This window comes from Strongylocentrotus purpuratus, unplaced genomic scaffold (assembly GCF_000002235.5).
Source record: "Strongylocentrotus purpuratus isolate Spur 01 unplaced genomic scaffold, Spur_5.0 spur5_scaffold_11, whole genome shotgun sequence".
Lineage (NCBI taxonomy): Eukaryota > Metazoa > Echinodermata > Echinoidea > Camarodonta > Strongylocentrotidae > Strongylocentrotus > Strongylocentrotus purpuratus.
In genome coordinates, this window is record NW_022145596.1 from 27,270,091 (window position 1) to 27,288,366 (window position 18,276).

The 18,276-nt window shown below is 34.9% G+C and overlaps 1 protein-coding gene across 1 annotated transcript in view; it reads left to right on the forward strand.

Moving 5' to 3' along the window:
- Positions 1 to 16,840, forward strand: part of LOC105444109 (histidine--tRNA ligase, cytoplasmic) — a 45,419-nt gene extending 28,579 nt beyond the window's left edge. Inside the window, 3 exon segments of the mRNA XM_030981060.1 lie at positions 11,056 to 11,238; positions 11,879 to 12,025; positions 13,314 to 16,840. Of these exon segments, the coding sequence (XP_030836920.1) occupies positions 11,056 to 11,238; positions 11,879 to 12,025; positions 13,314 to 13,379 (396 nt within the window). The 3' untranslated portion in view covers positions 13,380 to 16,840.
- Positions 16,841 to 18,276: the final 1,436 nt, after the last annotated feature.

The following is an 18,276-nucleotide window of genomic DNA, read 5'->3' on the forward strand; positions in this document are numbered from 1 at the left end:
TGTCATATAACTTCATTTGGAGACCTTTTTTTCTCCAACACATCATCTGCTTATTTTATATTTTAAGGATTATTCATCGTTATTTGATTATGGTTCTCATTCGCAATTATTATTGTCATAGGGCCTTATGGCTGATCGTTTGCTTTTCCTATATCATGATATGCCCCTGCATGTATCGATTGCCTTTTAATGTTCGTAATGCCGACAGAGTTTCATTTTATGTTTTTGTTCTTATATATAAATTTCATGTGTCTGTTCTCCTCTCCTTGTTTCAAGTGGTTATTCCATCTCTTCTAATCGTGTTTATTCTTTCAGCGACAGCAATCTTCTTTGTTCTGTACAGTTTATGCATATGTCTTGTTCATTTCTTCTTTCTCCTTGCTGCCTTTGGATGCTCTATTTTTCTCTTCGTTTCCCCATCTCTCCTTGACAGCGCCAAAATTTATCATGCATTTTATTTCCTCATATCGTCAATTATTCATGTTCGGATACTGATTCTGAATTCATGATGGCAGGTTCACCTGATAAGCAGCAATTCCCTTTCCATACGGTGAATGATGATGATTTCTTTTATTTACACAGACCTATTCGACTTGAGGATGAAGCTAACACCCCTGCTAATTCATTTGATAATTCTGTTATAGACAATATCAACTCTTCACTTGAAGAACTAGAATTCGACTTTGATTTTGATGATCCTGCTCAACGTAACGTTTCTAAATATGTAACTGTTAATCAGTTTCGTAATGTAGTGAAAGAATTTCGTAATGATACGTTCTCCTTGCTTCATTTGAATATTAGAAGTTTAAATAGGCACTTCGATGATCTACTTTCTCTTCTTGATAAGCCCTCTCAAAACCCATTATCCCTAATTGGTCTTACTGAAACCTGGTTAACTTGTGATTCCAATCACCCATACTCTATTGATAACTACGATTTTATTCATAAAAATAGGCAAGAAAGACTGGGTGGCGGCGTTGCTTTATATATCCTTAAAAGACTGAATTATACCGTTCTAGATAATCTCTCAACATGCAATAATATTATAGAATCCCTTTTTATTGAAATCGTGATTCCCGGTAATAAGAACATAATAGTCGGTGTGATATATCGACCCCCGAGTTCTAATGCACACGAATTTTTATTGTATTTATCTGACACATTACAAAACGCCAGTTTCAACAATAAAGATTGTTTTTTGATGGGCGACTTTAATATAGACCTGTTAAAGCATTTACATAGCAATGTTTCTCAAGAATTTCTCGAAACAATTTTGTCTGCTTCTTTCTTACCACTTATTTCCAAGCCAACTCGTGTTGCAAATACATCTGCTACTTTAATTGATAATATTTTTTCTAATGTTACTCCACATTTTGATTCTTACATTATTCTTTCGGACATATCTGACCATTACCCCATTGTGACTCACTACACGGTTTCAAAGCCATTTAACAACAATGGTCCTTACCCAAGTAGACGTAAAATAACTGTAGAGAATTTAGCTCGCCTTGGCGCTAATCTCGAAAATACTGATTGGTATAGTGTTTATTCCGAAAATGAAATTAATTGTTCTTATGAAATGTTCTCTAGTATATTAAACAACCAATTAGATACTAACATGCCGAAGCAAAAAGTCAAACATGGTTATAAGAAAACGCCCAAACTCCCTTGGATTTCTAAGTCTATATTGCGATCAATAAATCGGAAGAATAACCTTTATTATAAATATAAAATAAAAGGCACTGAGCAATCAAGGAGAAAATATACATCATATAAAAACATTTTGACTCGGATCATTCGATTAGAAAAGAGAAATTACTTTGTAAATCGTTTGAAACTTTTTAAAAATGATATGCAAAACACTTGGAAGGTAATCAAACAAGCAATGAACCAAGTTAATAATAAATCCGAGGTAAATAAGATCAAATTTGATAATGAGATTGTTGAAGACCCAAAAGACATAGTTAATATTTTTAATACTTATTTTTCTTTAATAGGTGATAATCTTGCTAAAAACATTCCGCCTTCAAACACAAATTTTGTGGAGTTTTTAGGCCCTCACAATCCAAATTCTATTTTCTTTGTTCCAACTAATAGGCAAGAAATTATGAAAATTGTTTCTAGTCTGAAAGATAAGAAAAGTTCAGGGTATGATGGAATCAATAATGTCATACTAAAATCAATTATTCCCTTTATTGCAGATCCATTGGTTCACATCTTTAATATATCACTTTTACATGGTAAATTTCCTAATTCTATGAAAATAGCCAAAATTATTCCGTTATTTAAAAAGGGTGATAAATTGGATGTGGGTAACTACCGCCCGATTTCTTTATTATCTTCATTTTCTAAAGTTTTGGAAAGAATAATCTATATCCGGATGATGTCCTTTTTGAAAATATATGATGTATTTTCAAACTTCCAATTTGGTTTCAGAGAAAAGCACAGCACCGTTCATGCTTTAATGTCTTTTGTTGAGAAGGTTGCCCACGCAATTGATACATCGTCACACACTGTAGGTATATTCCTGGACTTCTCCAAGGCCTTCGACACGATCAATCACGAAATTTTACTTTACAAACTATCTCACTATGGTGTACGTGGAAAGGCCTTGGAGTGGTTCAGGAGTTACCTCTCTAACAGAAAGCAATATGTACACTTAAACGATCATGCATCTGAATTATGCAATATTAGTTGTGGTGTCCCACAAGGTAGTCTGCTAGGCCCGCTTCTCTTTATTCTTTATATAAATGACTTTTGTAAATCGTCTAACTCCCTGTCGTTTATTTTATTTGCAGATGATACTAATTTATTTTTTTCACACAAAAATCCAAACGTCCTTGTTGATAAAATCAATGCCGAGTTATTAAATATATTGCAATGGATACAAGCAAATAAATTGTCACTTAATCTCCAGAAAACAAACTACATGCTATTTAGTAACTCTTTGGATTCATTACCCTCTGACATTATTTTTGACAATACCCCTTTGAAACATGTCCCTTTTACCAAATTCTTGGATTTAACAGTCGATGACAAACTTTCTTGGAAACCACACATTGATAATATTTGTAAAACCATTTCGCGCAATATTGGTGTTATTAATAGACTAAAATTGTACTTACCGCAATCATCATTATTTATGCTGTATTCTTCATTGATCTTGCCATATTTGAATTACGGTCTTCTAGTTTGGGGCAATATACATCATACATTGTTGGAAAGAGTTCTATTACTGCAAAAGAGAGTTATTCGTATTATCTCTAATGCCCCCATACGCTCCCATACGGATCCTCTGTTTTTGAAAATAACATCTTAAAAATTAAGGATTTGTACTTATTTCAGCTCGGTCAATTTTTTTTTTTTTTTTTTTAAATGATATTTTATTTCCTTCCTCACAATTTCACATAACAAGAAATTCACATAACAAGAAATTATCAAGATAAGCAATATAAAACAAAATCTTTGATACAAGACATTTCATAAGTTACATCAATCAATGAACATAGAGAAAAAAAAAAGGAAAAAAAAAAGTCTTGCATGTAACAGTGAATAATCAAAATAACAGTAGAGGAAGGTTTAAAATTACATATTACCATCCTATCACAACACTCTCACACCCCCCCCCTCCCCTCTAGCCCACCCACACCACCTTTCACACACATAAACACACATACAAACACAAACACACACTGCATGCAACCTGTTCCCTCAACTCACACCACACAAACTCTTAACCCCCCCCCCCCCCCTAGCCCACCCATCTCATCATACCCCCTTCACGCCGACACACACACTGCATGCAACCTGTTCCGGTTTGTCCACCTGTACACGAGAGAGAATTAATAATACTACTAATAATAATAATACCCACATCCATTAAAGTAAAAATGCATCGATTTGTTCCCATTTCTGTAAGTGCATCCCCAGTTTCCCCTTTTTGAAGGCTATTTTGTATTCCTCGTCTCTGTAATTTTTAAGCATATGTACTGTTTTCTGTACAGATGGCAAAGTTCCTTCTTTTCTAGAAATAAAAATGATATACTTTACTAAAAATATGATACAATTTATTACAAATATTCTCGCAGTATTGCCGGATATTCCCATAAAAAAGGGTTTCCAATCATCAATGTCAATTTCGATTAAATGTAACTTTTGAATTACCTCCTGCCATAATCTTTTAACTTTAAGACAATCTAAAAATAAATGTTGGTATGTCTCTACTTCTAGTCTACAAAAGGAACAAAAATGGTCTGACTCAAAACCAAATTTAAAGAGCTCTCTTTTCGTATATACAGCCCCTTGTAATTGTTTGTATTGAAACTCTCTATGTTTATTACAAAGCATTGCACATTTCATCCTTGTGAATGTTTCTTTCAACTCCGTCATTCCAAGATCAAATTGACAGTTGCCATCTGTAACATGTAATGTATACTCTTTTTGAAGGTCTTCAATGAAGTAATCATATAACCGCCTGGATTTTATATCACATAGTTTCTGTAAACGTCCAAATATCATCAATTCTATTTCAAAATTTTCAGTGTCCACTTCCATAAAATCACTTTGTATCCAATCGTTTCTAATTGCTGAAAAGATCTTTTGAATTCTAAGCAAGCTTTTAGTTTCAAAACCCAAATTTAAAAAATGTAAGATCGGTTTTAAATGACCTCTGACAATTATATCTGATGCTTGAAGTATACCTTTCTGAAATAGTTCGACATCAAAAAATGTTTTATTGCTGAGACAAATACACTTGTTGCTAAATATAATCGGATTATTCTTATTTTCTCCAAAGTGTCTGCATTTATCTAATTCTTGCCATGCCTTCAACATGTCTTTATAAAAAGATGGTATACCCTTCAAGTCCATTTTATTTATATCATAATTACAAAGAAATATAATTCGACCCCCCAGTGATCTGAAAAAGTGGTCAAAGGTTACTTTCCAACCTGAATACTTTTCTCCATATAGCAACCGTTTGATCCACATTATTCTCTGAGTCTTGATAAATATCTTAAAATTCGTTACTCTGAGTCCCCCAGCGCAATAATCTTGATATAATATTTTCCGTTTTATTCTGTCTCTCCCTCCCCAAATAAAATTAAAAGAAATCTTTTCGATTTCTTCAAAAATGTTTTGTGGGACTGTCATAAGAGACGAAACATAATTTAGTTTTGAAAATACATATATCTTCAACAATTTAATTTTGCCAAACATCGTTAAATCTCGTTGCTTCCACCAACCGATTAGTCTTTTGATTTTGCTCAAAATTTCCTTATAGTTCAAATCATCTTTTATTTTGGAATGACGTGCGAAATATACCCCTAGGATCTTTATATGTTGTACCCTATGTCCAAAAAAAGGTAAACCCGGCCTATCACTTTCCTCTCCTAACCACATAAAATTTGTCTTATCCATATTTATCTTCAACCCACTTAATTTTTCAAAGTTTTTGAAAACTTTCTTCACTTTATTAATTGAATCCATATCTTTTAAAAACAATGTAATATCATCGGCATACAAAACTTGCTTTATTTCTTTATTCCCGAATCCTACCCCTTTAATGCTCTCATCTTTCCTAATATAACGAGCTAGTAATTCGATAACTATTACAAATAAATATGGAGATAGGGGGTCACCTTGTCTTACCCCTCTATTAATTCCAAAATATCCTGTTGAGTGTCCCCCGTTCATCACGCAACTGCTAACATTAGTGTAGAGGGTTTTAACCCAAGAACACAAAACTTTACCAAACCCGAACTGTTCCAAAGCTTTAAATAAAAGTTTATGGGAAATGCAATCGAAAGCCTTTTCAAAATCTACGGCAATTAAAAAGCCTACAGGCTGATACAAGGACTGAAAGAATGTATCATCAATTAACCGAACCGCTTCCCCAATATTCCGATCTTTAACATAGCCCACCTGATCGTAATGAATAATATCCTCCAATACCTCCTTTACCCTTGTAGCTAATACTTTCGACAATATTTTATAATCTACATTTAAGAGAGTAATTGGCCTATAGTTTTTCATGTACAAAGGGTCTTTGCCTTCTTTCTCAATTAGTGTAATTACCCCCTGTCTCTGTGAGTTTGATAACATTTTTGTTTCAAAACTTTCATTAAAAGCCTCCACTATTGTTTTCCCTAAAGTGGGCCAGAACGTGAAATAAAACTCTGTCGAGAAGCCGTCATTGCCTGGTGATTTGTTCCATTTCATTTCCTTTACTGCCTGATAGCATTCTGCCAGTGTTATCTTGCCTTCACAATACTCTTTATTTTCTTTACTTAATTTGGGTAATTCATTTAAGAACATATTTTCAATATCCTCTGTAATTTCACCATTTTTACATGCATATAAATTCTCGTAAAACTCCCTGATAATCTTCAAAATCCCTTTGCCATCCCTCACAGTTTCCTTATTTTCATTATATATCTCCTTAATCACACTTTTCCTTTTATTTGACTTTAGTAATTGTTCAAAAAACGTTGAATTTTTTTCTCCTTCTTCAGACCATTCTGTCCTTGAACGGACTTTTAACCCTTGACGTGAATAGTCGAAAAGCTTCTCTAATTCCATTTTTTTCATGTCAATTTCATCCTGAATACTTTTATGACAATCAATATTGAGCGTCAATCGATATTCCAGGTCTTTAATTTCTTTTTCCAATTTTGCAATGTGGACTCTTCTGAGTTTTGCTCTTTCACGGGAGAATTTCATTATATATTCTCTTAATTTCATTTTCATAAAATCCCAAAATTTAATTTTGCTCGTTATTTGATTCCGCCAAGTTTCCTCTATTTCAGAAATCTTCTTTTTTACCCCATCTACAAAATCTTTTTCATTACATAGACTACTATTAAACTTCCAATAGGATTTCCCATAAACAAAACTATCGACTAAATTGTTAAATTCTATTCTAACTCCAGCATGGTCAGGTGTAATAGAAGGCAAAATTTCAGACTTTCTTATCAACTTGTCTACTTTCGAAGAAATGAAGATATAATCCAATCTACTCTGAACTAATGGCTGCTTCTGTCTGAAAGTGAATTCTTTCTGATTAGGATGACGCTTACGCCACACATCAATTAAATCAAGCTTATCAAGAAAGTCTAATAATGAGTCCCTATATTTGCTTTTCGAAATATTACTTGCACCCATGTAATCCAAATTATGATTCATAATAACATTGAAGTCTCCTCCAATTATCAAGGAATATTCTTGACTAAATACAGAACAAATTATTTTATTTAGATCAGACAGAAAATCACATTGGGCGTTTTCTTTATTCCTTGTGGGAAAGTACACGCTTCCTAATATTAGCTTTTCGCCTTGACATTTGCCTTTAATGATGACGTATCTTCCCCCTTCGTCAATTAAGGTTTTTTCCACCACAAAAGTAATACCTGGTTTAAACATTACAATAACCCCCCTACTGTGGTTACTCCCGTGGCTAAAAAACATTGAGCCTTCCCAATCACCCTTCCAACTGTATTCAATGTCTTCTGTGCTAAAGGTTTCCTGCAAGAATATCATATTTGCCGACATTTTGCACCACTGAAAAATCTTCTTTCTTTTAACTCTATCTCTCAGTCCTCTGACATTAATTGAGAGTAATTTTAAATTAACCGACATCAAGAACTATGAATCTATATCTGTAACAAAGAACCTTTAGAAATGTACATAGTGGTGACAGTTTCACAGTAGATGGGAAGCTTGATGCATTTCCAACTCTAGGAAAAACAAACGCTTTCAAGTTAGATTGCAAATTAAACAAGTACAGGCAGACATCGGAACCGGAAACATACCACACATACCATCACCCCACCCTTCAACACTATCAACCACATTCATACACATAAGCATAATATATGCTGGCATGTTCGAAACCCCTCCCATCACTTATTCTAAATCATGGCGTGGCAGCCTTTTACACAAAGTATTAATACAGTCTTCTTACTGTGACCAAAAAAAAAAAAAAAACCAACACCGAAAATAAAACAGTAACTCCAGACGATATAACTTGACCTCATAATTAACGGATTCAGATAATGTGTAATTAATGATACTTTAGCCCCAGGCTCAAACGGCTATATATAATATTTTAAAAGAAAAAAAACGTAATAAACGAACGTAATAGATAAACCCCGTGCATACTTTAAGCTTCAACAGCTTGTACCCCACCAAATGGCTTTTGGTACCATTATAAACTTTACAGTATATAAGGAGTTCTTTTTAAGAAAACGAATTAATTAACTTTTGAACTATTCCTCTTCTTTTTTTTTCCTTTTCCTTTCACTGTTAACGACCGGCTTAAGGTAACCGTAAAAGGGCATTATTTATTTTCCCCTTTTAATTTCTCTCAAAACAGAGTCTAGATATAAAATTTATAGTTGATTTAAAGACCTCTCTGGTGTCTAAAACTGGCTGGGGACGAGACTTTTCTAAATAAAAGAACAACGTCCCGCCCACCTGCCGTCATAGACAGTGACCACAAGCAGCCGGTGACGAGATCTAATTATTGCTTCACAAGGCACTAACGTTAATCCTCCTGCTAAGATTGTAAAATTACATGGATATTTACTATTAAAGGGGGGGGGGGGAGCAGAAACAAATCGACAATTATGTTGTATATTTCAGATGCCATTTATCTCGATCAACTGAAATGTCTAGGACCAGCTGGAGACGAGACTTGTCTCAAAACACGTCCCGCCCTCCTGCTGCCGCAAAGACCATTCAGCCAATCAGCATGTCCGGCGTTGGTGACCACGAGAAGCCGGTGACGAAAAGAAACAAAAGAAACACTTTCGCCCTCCAGCTCTCGCGGACCAATCATAGCTGAGGAAGCCTCTCACGTGTTCATGGCTATTGATTAGTTGGATTACTTTGCTCACCAAATGGAAAAGGAAAGAGAAATGCGATGTACATGTATGTATTAAGTTACACACACAGACACACACACATGCACACCAAACCACTCCCCCTCTCCATTTGTAAATATCTTTAAAAAGAACCCGTTCTATAATTTGCGTTGTACAGTGTTCACATTCCTCTAATGACACATTTTAAAGATTAAGTAACAAGCTAGACATCTCGTGGAATGCAATAAGGCAAACCTATGCCTACATTAGTACAAATTGGCGGGTACTATTTTCTCTTTACATTCATGAGTTTTGACTGGTGCTTTAAATTGCATGGTACTTCCAACCAAATTATATCTCATGAAATGTCACAAGGCTTACATTCTTTAGTCTTAAAATCTATACCTCCAAGTACGATATGGCGGGGAATTTTTTTTTTTCTTCACTTTACATTCCTGAATTTATGTTTAATTACAATAAAGGTATACTGCCCTCTGTGTTTAATGATATGTTTCTTAAAAACCATGCTGTTCATAGATATCCCACTCGACAATCCGATGAGTTTCACTTACCTCTTTTGAGAACATGTTCTGCACAGAACACGTTCATTTTTGAAGGCCCTAAATTTTGGAATACTTTGCATAATGATTTGAAAACTTCCCCTTCACTAATTGCTTTAAAAAAAAATTAAAATTTTCCTTATTACAATCTTATAATATTTAGAAAATTATTGTGATAGAACATCTCCTTCCCAATTTTGTTTTCTTTCCCTCTTTTCTTCAGCCCATCTCAAAACAAAAAACTACTTGCCATCATGTTCTTGCTCTTTTTGTTTCAGCTATTTCAAGGATTTTGTGCGCTCCCTATGCTCGATCTCTACAACTTTCCTTTTCTCTCACTCTCCTTCCCTCCAAACGCAGCCCGCATTTTTGTTCCTTTTTTTCCCCCTTTTTTTTCTTCTTCTTTTTTTCTGTTCTTTCTTCGTCATGTAATTTGTTACGTCTTCTTGTTTACAGTCATTACGTGTTTTAATAAATGTTCTCTGTTGGCCACTATTCTTCTTTAATTGATTATGTATTCAATATTTTGTTCACACTCATTATTATCTGAGGGGTCCACAATTTACAAGCTTTGCTTTTCAGTGGACCTCTCCATTTTCTCAAAATATAAATGCAATTAAGTTTTAAAATTAATTTTTTGTCTTCCTAAAATGTATAAATTATTATTAAGATTTGTTTATTACCAATGTAACTATGTTTTGTATACATTTTACATTGTATTCGTTATTATGTATTGTATTTTGTTGGAAATGAAAAAATAAAAATGAAATGAAATGAAATGAAAGCTAATTCAAGAAATCCATTACCGTAATTAACGGTGTATAAACCGCCCTTGTGTATTAACCCCACCCCTCTTTTTCGCCCTAAAAAAAGAAGAAAAAAAAGGTCTGTGTCAGAAAAAACAATGCGGGAAGGCCTTTCATTTAACTGCGAGGCTCAGCTAAATGTTTAAGATCATGAATGTAACTAAAAAAAAGTAGAGGACCTAGGATAGAACCTTGTGGTACGCCATGTAATAGAAGAAAAATTGGAGGAATTATTATTATAAACTACATATTGAGATCTATCAGAAAGATTTCTTTCAAACCAAGATGACAGACAAATTTGAGTGTTGTTCTAGTTTCCGATTGGTGAGTCAACACACCGATTACTGAGCTGGGAGACATTGCCAGGCATAGCGCCAGGTGGAGGGGCATAAATCGAAAGTTTAAATTAAAAGAAAAGACGCACCCCTGACTTTTGAATTTTTTTTGGCGGCAAAAAAGTGCGGTTAATACACCATTAATTACGATAGATTGAAAGCCAGTTTTGGATTTCCATAGAAGTGGATGAATTGGGACAACAGGATGAAAATGGTCAACAATTTTGGAAAAGTTTCAACATTTTGTTGACCCCCCCCCCCCCCCCCCCCCCCCCCCCCCCTTTATTGAAAGAAATGAAAAGGGTCTACATTTATTCATTGGTAAAATAACAAATCCAAAATGATTTCAACTATCCCAGTTCTCCTGTTTTTATATTAATCCCCGAATCAATGTATGTCACACTGGTTTATTTCTTACTATATAGATGGGGAAGTATTCTTTTGTAATAAGGAAAAACAACATAGCAAATTTTCCTTTGTCATTGACCTGTAGGTACCATGTGTTGGAGTGAGTATTGGTATAGAGAGGGTGTTTTCAATAATGGAAGCCAAGGCACAGCTGTCAAGCAATGTTGTACGGACCATCGAGACTCAAGTCCTGGTAGCATCAGCTCAACCTAACATGCTTGAAGAGAGGATGAAGCTCTGTAATCAACTCTGGTCTGCTGGTATCAAGGTCAGACTGCTTGTAGTAGTATGGCCATTCTCTCCAATGTGTCATCCAAATCACATATATCCTTTGTCCATTTTTATCATCTGATAATGAAAAATCTCTTTATTGATCATATAAGAAAAGACTAGTAGTCAGTAGTTGTATCAATGTATATATTCAGATAAAATATTTGGACATTTGTCACATTTTACACTTCTCAAAGAATTGCCCATTGCATGGTTTGAAGATTTACTTTGATGTATGAGATGAGTTGTTAAATGGAGGTTCATTTAGGAGAAGAGTCACTACGTATGCATGTCTCATCCTGTTTATATTCAGTATGAATTTATAAAAACGTTTCAATGAAACAAATATTGAAGATACACTCCAAATCACTATACATGTATATAATAATATATATATATATATATATATATATATCTTTATGGTGTTGGTAGGTGGCCCCCGTTATTGCTGTGGAATCCTGAAATCTGATCTTAATTAATTTCCTTTAAACAGGCTTGGATGTCACACAATATGTCGGATCAAAATCAACACCCTAAGAACATGCAAATTTCTTGTAGGTGAACAAAAATTTAAAGATTGAGTGGAATTAATAAGTCTATGTTAAAAATCTTTCTTTATTTCCTTTTTCTCCACATAGGCTGAGATGTCATACAAGAAAAATCCCAAGATGTTGGACCAATATCAACAGGCTGAGAAGTACAGTATTCCTCTGTTAGCTGTGATAGGAGAACAAGAACTCAAGGATGGGGTCATCACTCTTAGGAATTCAGCCACAAGGGAAGAGGTAAGTCTATGCCCAAGTTGGGTGATTGCAGTCTGAGTTTTGTAGTTGTGTTGCCATTCTGTTTCTTTTTAGTGGTTAGTGGTCATTTCATAACTATTCGTAGTGGCCTTTTTCATGTTTTTGTTAATCAGAAGAGAATCAATGGGAGAACAATTACAAAATGGCTCAATTGCACTTTTTTTAATTCACATTTTTTTGTTGATTCCCATATAAACAAGATTTTAATGGAATCAAGAACTTGTGCAAACCATTAATGCTTTCGAAAAGGTAATAGAATGTTAGAATGCACAAAGATTTTATTTGTTCAAAAGTAATGATTGAACATTACATTAAAATGACTTGGTAACATTGTTGAAGGTTGATATATTCCTTCTACTAGACTAACCCTCTGACATGCAAAAAATCCTGAACAATTCTCAAACCACAAAGATATCTATGGTTTTCTTTGAAGGTGTCACTGTGCAACACCCTCTAACAGTGATTAAAAGTAAATTCTCCCAACAATTTTTGAATTTTCCCAACCGTTTTTCCATGAGAAAAGTCTGGAATGATATGTAAAGCCAAGTTATTGCCTCATGACGATTTACATTCACCTTAAATGTAATTAAATTGTAATTATATAGTTCGGAGAATTAAGGAATCGATCCCAATTTGTATCATTAATAATGATTCGTTTTCACTCAAATTTTCAGATTATCTTTAATTGTACATCTAGCATTGAAGTCATTACCTCAGCACCACTTTCTCTCTTCTGAACAATGTTACCAAGTCCCTACATATCCAGACCTGCCAACCAGTATGATTTAGTCGTATTTAGTACGATTTTTAGAAGCAAATACGACAGTACGATTTTCCTCAATAAAATACGATTTTCAAAAATAAATAAAATTTTAAACAATATTTTTACAATTTTTTTTTTTTGTTGGTATTTGTGTGTGTGTTTGCTATTTTCAATGGCAAAATGCCCATTCTGTCCTATAAAGCATCTCACATCGGCAATTTGGGGATGTTCATTGGTTCATAGAACACACCAGTCGTGACGAAATCATGCATATTCAACCACTGATCCATAAAAAAAATTCTTCCTGTATGTAGGAACTGTAAGAGGCATTGATCCGCATAACAGTCCGTGTTTATTTCTAAGAATACAACTTTTAGGATTAAAGAATACAGTTTTTGAACTCCAGAGGTTGGCAGGTCTGCATATCTTGTTAATGTGAAATAAGGGGAATTTGTAGGGTACTTTTAAGCTTACCACTGTTTCATTTTCTCTTTTCTTCTGATACAGAATCAAATACAAAGGTCAGATCTTATACAAGTCATAAAGGAGAAGTGCGATACAGAAAACTGGTAGTGAGACTGGGCCAAGAAGTCATCTTCTTCAACTAAGCTAAACATATTTGCCTTTCCAGACTATTTTTGTTTACTGTGATTTGATGAGAACCCGAGGGGCATTAACCCCTGTTTGGTGTTTAGCATGTATCTGATGCAGTCTTCATATCTGGTTCAAAATGGTTTGATTTAATACCCTTTTGTGTCAGAATGGTATTAATGTTTAACACATGACTGCTTACCCTGTGTTGTCATATAAATTCATATTTTGTTTGAAACATATATTAAAAATGAGTTGTATTCCTGTAATTATTGTCTTGAAGATTGAAAAAATCTTTACAAAGTTGTGCATTTACTGTTTACGCCATATATTTTGCAGACATGAATTTTCGTGAAAGGGACTAGCCAGACCAATTCGCAAGTGAATAATTTCGAGATTGGAAACTTCCTAAAACATTGAATATTCCATGTACTGAAGTTTTAAGTGTTTGGCGCAATTTTGATTTTAATTTTGACTTTATAAAAATAATTTATTTCTAGTATTTCTTTATAACATTTCGGGAAAATTACTGTTGCTCTTGGCTGTAATTCTTTTAACACACTATCGCAGCATTCCAGCATGTGTACGATCCACAGACAAACTTGCACCATCAAGTTTCTGATAATGCTGTGGCTCTGTTTTGAAATGATGTAATCTGGCATTGCACAATACAGGGAAAATAAATGCTGTAAACTTAATAACATTATATATATATATATATAGTAAACCATCGATGACTTGTGTTAGACATCCATTTCTTAATCACATTTTATTTGTTAAGTAATGTACTACTAGTAGTATAAAACAATGAAAAGAAATGATAACAAATTTGAGCTTGCCATTCTGAAACTGGGCACTTACTCAAAATCTTTTTTTTTTATTTGTTTAATGATGATTGATGAATAGTTTCCTGATCCTTGTCATTACTCATCTGAGCACAGTACTTTATTCAAGTTCAACACGAACATCGCTCTGTGTCCTCTTTGTTGATGAGTCTCAGGGTGTGTTTATGCTCAACTTTTTCTGGCCAGAATCAGGCATCTGTTACGCGTTTAGTTCAAAACATGGTAGCGTCCTTTCTCATTTTTGTAGAATCACCGAAAAACGGATCGCCGATCGTAAACTCACAAAAAGGTGCGTTTACGATCGGCGATGCTACAAAATCGGCGATTCTGGGAAGAATAAACGCAAAATCATTTGTAAACACGTTTAAATGTGGTCAATGCACTGACCTCTATTGGGTCTACGTAGCATGCGCAGTGCAGGTTTGCGAATCCAGCTGCAAGGCCACCCTGCCAGATTTGCCTGGAGGAGCCAGAGAAGTGAGCATAAACAGTACACCGTGGAACTGCGATTACGATGAGCGTTTCAGATTGCTCATTCTACCTTCAAAATCAAGCATAAACGCACCCTCAATAACAATCATTATGTCAGTCAAGCAAGTTCAATCAAATCTTAAACCAAATTTGAAACTATTGTTGAATGTTGTTTTTATAACACCCGATTGATTACTAGGATGGATAGAGGTGAATAACATCATCAAAACTTAAACATATCTAATGAAACATATGTTTCTAGGGTGGTCTTTCTCCCAATGCCCATTCCATTCAGAGTCATCAATGTCATGAGCAGCCCTGCCACATTCCTGGCACAGATTGTGTGACAAAAATATGCATTATACAGGTGTTTTGGTCTTGTACAACTGCTTTTCTCTTGGAAAATTGTACCTTTCCTCCCACGCGTAAATGGAATTGCTCTTGATCCAGTGCAGCTTCTACTGTACCGTATACATAGTACCTTGCTCCATAGGCGCATCTGGTGAGGCAGCCTTGCCTAGGCTAGGATCGCATACACTGATCATGGTAGCTTTAGATATCTACTGTTTGTAAGTGCATTATGTTCGTTGGCAATATTTTAGCTTGTTGTTAAATTTGTGACCCATCACTGATTCCCAAAATTCACGAAAATAATACCTCTACGAAATATATGGCATATACAGTACGTCTTTTTAATGCCTGTTTGGTTCTCAACAGCATGCTATGTTTGTCGACCTAATGTGGTTGACCCGCTGTAGATGGTTCTGTTTTTATTTTACACACGTTATCTATGTTATTCCCAGTGTCTCTGAATGATTGGCTGGTATTCACAATAGCATACAAACTAATGAGTTCAAGTTGATATCCCACTAAGTGGGTAGAGGTAGGCCACTGAGTTATGGAGTGAAGAGTTTTGACTACTTCATGCCAGGGAAAAAATATGGTAATTCTGGCACTAAATGAATAAACAAAATATCATGTCCATTGTCCACAACATTTCTATTTCACAACATTTTTTTTTGCTGTTGAACAATTTACTTTGTTCATGTACCAGTAATTATAATTGCAGTAAATTGTATGGAATGGGAATGCAGACACTTGGCATTCCATGATTGTCTGTAATTCAGTGTTTCATAAGTTTGACCCATTATGTTTCATCTTGTATAAGAAATATTGCCACGTAAATTCTTTCATGTTTGAGGTAGCAATGATTTTGAAAAAACAAAGAATAATTTTTGCTTTCATTACAAAAAGTCTTCATTTATAAATACATTTGTAAACAGATTTGTTCTTCTCACAAACTTCATGACAGGATATGTCAAAGGTATCAATGGAAAAGCTTTGCTTTAGGTGAAGATGTTTCCCTCTTGTATTACCGGTATGTCTTCTCTCTGTTTTTATTCGAAAAGATGTTGTCATATATCTGGAAAACAGTTGGATAACATTATCCCAATTGTTTTCCAGGTATAGTTTGGGATATATGATGAAAATGGTTTATACCATCTTATACAAACTCCTCTCTCTCTCTCTCTTCCTCTCTCTCTCTCTCTTCCTCTCTCTCTCTCTCTCTCTCTCCTCTCTCTCTCTCTCTCTCTCTCTCTCATTCCTCATACTAGTATGTCTACTCCTTGTTCTCTTGTGCCTCGCTCTATCCCCATAAATTCACATTCCTGCCTTGTTTCTCTCCTTGTACATCTCCCTTGACTCGATTGCAAATGCTTTCCAAAAATCAAAGTCAGGTTAGTTCAATACCATTGTCCATCCCCTGAAATATGTGAACATTACAACGATGTATTACATAACTCAAACATGATTTATGAGGGAACTACAAAACAGTATTGAAATTTCCCTCGAGTTCATGTTGAAGTCGTCTTTGCGATCATGTTACTTTAGCTTTAATTAGAGGGTTTTTTTCTACACTTCTTTAGAAATGAATAGTTTAAATACATGGGTATTTTAGTTTGTAACTCCTTCTCCTATTCAGATAAATACATGTACCTATATTTAGTAATACATGTTGCCTTATTGTTTTTTTACGCAAATATGTAAAAGAATGTTCCTTTTTGTTGCGCTATTGTAACAATTATGTAATAAAATATGACAGATATTGTCCAATGTATTCATGTCTGATTATCTAGTTTGTGTACTTTCATATGAATTAATGTGAAGCATGATTTTTCTGGTATTTCACTTATTACGAAGTTTCTGACCCTTCCACCATGTGATTTGAGTTTTCTTGTTGAAAAGCTTTTCATTTCTCAGCCCACGCTAAAGTGTCATTACCAAATACAGATCAAAATATTGATAGTGAAGGGATTAGTACAAGTAAGACTTTAATCATTACTTAGTTTTCGGTTGAGTGTGCATAACTCTACAGTTTTATTACATGGAGTAGTATGGGAGGAATAATGATTGATGATGATGATGATGATGATGATGATGATGATGATGAAAGATACCATTATATTAATTTGATAATTTCACAGCCGTTCTGTAATGCATGTGGAGGTGGAAAGGGAGCAGTTCATGAGCATGTAAAGGTACTATGTCCGTTTTGCAGCCAACATCAAATTTTGTAGAATTTTGCAGGAATTATAAATATGTCATGTATGTCCTATCTGTCAAATGTAAATGTGAGCAGTGTCCTACTATTCAAATTATGCAAGGAAACCCGTTTACTTTCTAGACTTCCCTGTCAGACACTATTGAGTGACTGACTGACTGACATTTTTTTTTTCTCTTTGGTAATAACATACTTACAATGAGCTGTAACAGGTAACACAGACTACTTGTAATGGCCAAAATTAAACTGATTGAATCTTTGTGCAGCACATAACGTACGACCATTCGGTACAAGGGTCTGAAAATCAGACTATTACTTAGGTAATACCAATCACTTATGACGATTCGACAACTAATGGTCGTTAATTTCCCACAGAAATCCATATGCAAACCCTTTCGTTTTTAGGGAATTTTTAAATAAGTATTGTCTTTCAAATGCTGTTGGAATTTAACCTTTTCATTTTTGACCTGCAAATGGGACATAATACCTTTATGGGAAATAAAATACTTTGACAAAATAACATAACTTTGTTGGGAGAGGGGGAAAAGAAATTACAATAAGTTATAGGAAGGAAAAGATGATTTTATTTATTAACCAGACCATTTCCAACAGTGTGTCGATGGAGAAAAAAAAGTCAAATAAAACGAAGAAATAAGAAGTGGTGAACATTGCGGGGTATTCAACAAAGTATTGTGGAGTGTGTAATCTGAAAAAAGGCGTTCTTGCTCCCTTTCTTTACCCCAATGTCGAGGGAGAATACATCTTGTAACATTTGTCATGTACTGGTAGATTACAAGGGGTGAGGGGCACCAGGCGCGGATCCAGGATTTCTTAGGGGAGGGGGCCCAACTTTTGTTTTTTTTTGCTCCCGAAAATTTGAAAATCGCGCCGGCCGAAAAGTCGCTCAGTGGGGGGGGGGGGGGGGGGGGGGGGGGGGGGGGGGGGGGGGGGGGGGGGGGGGGGGGGGGGGGGGGGGGGGGGGGGGGGGGGGGGGGGGGGG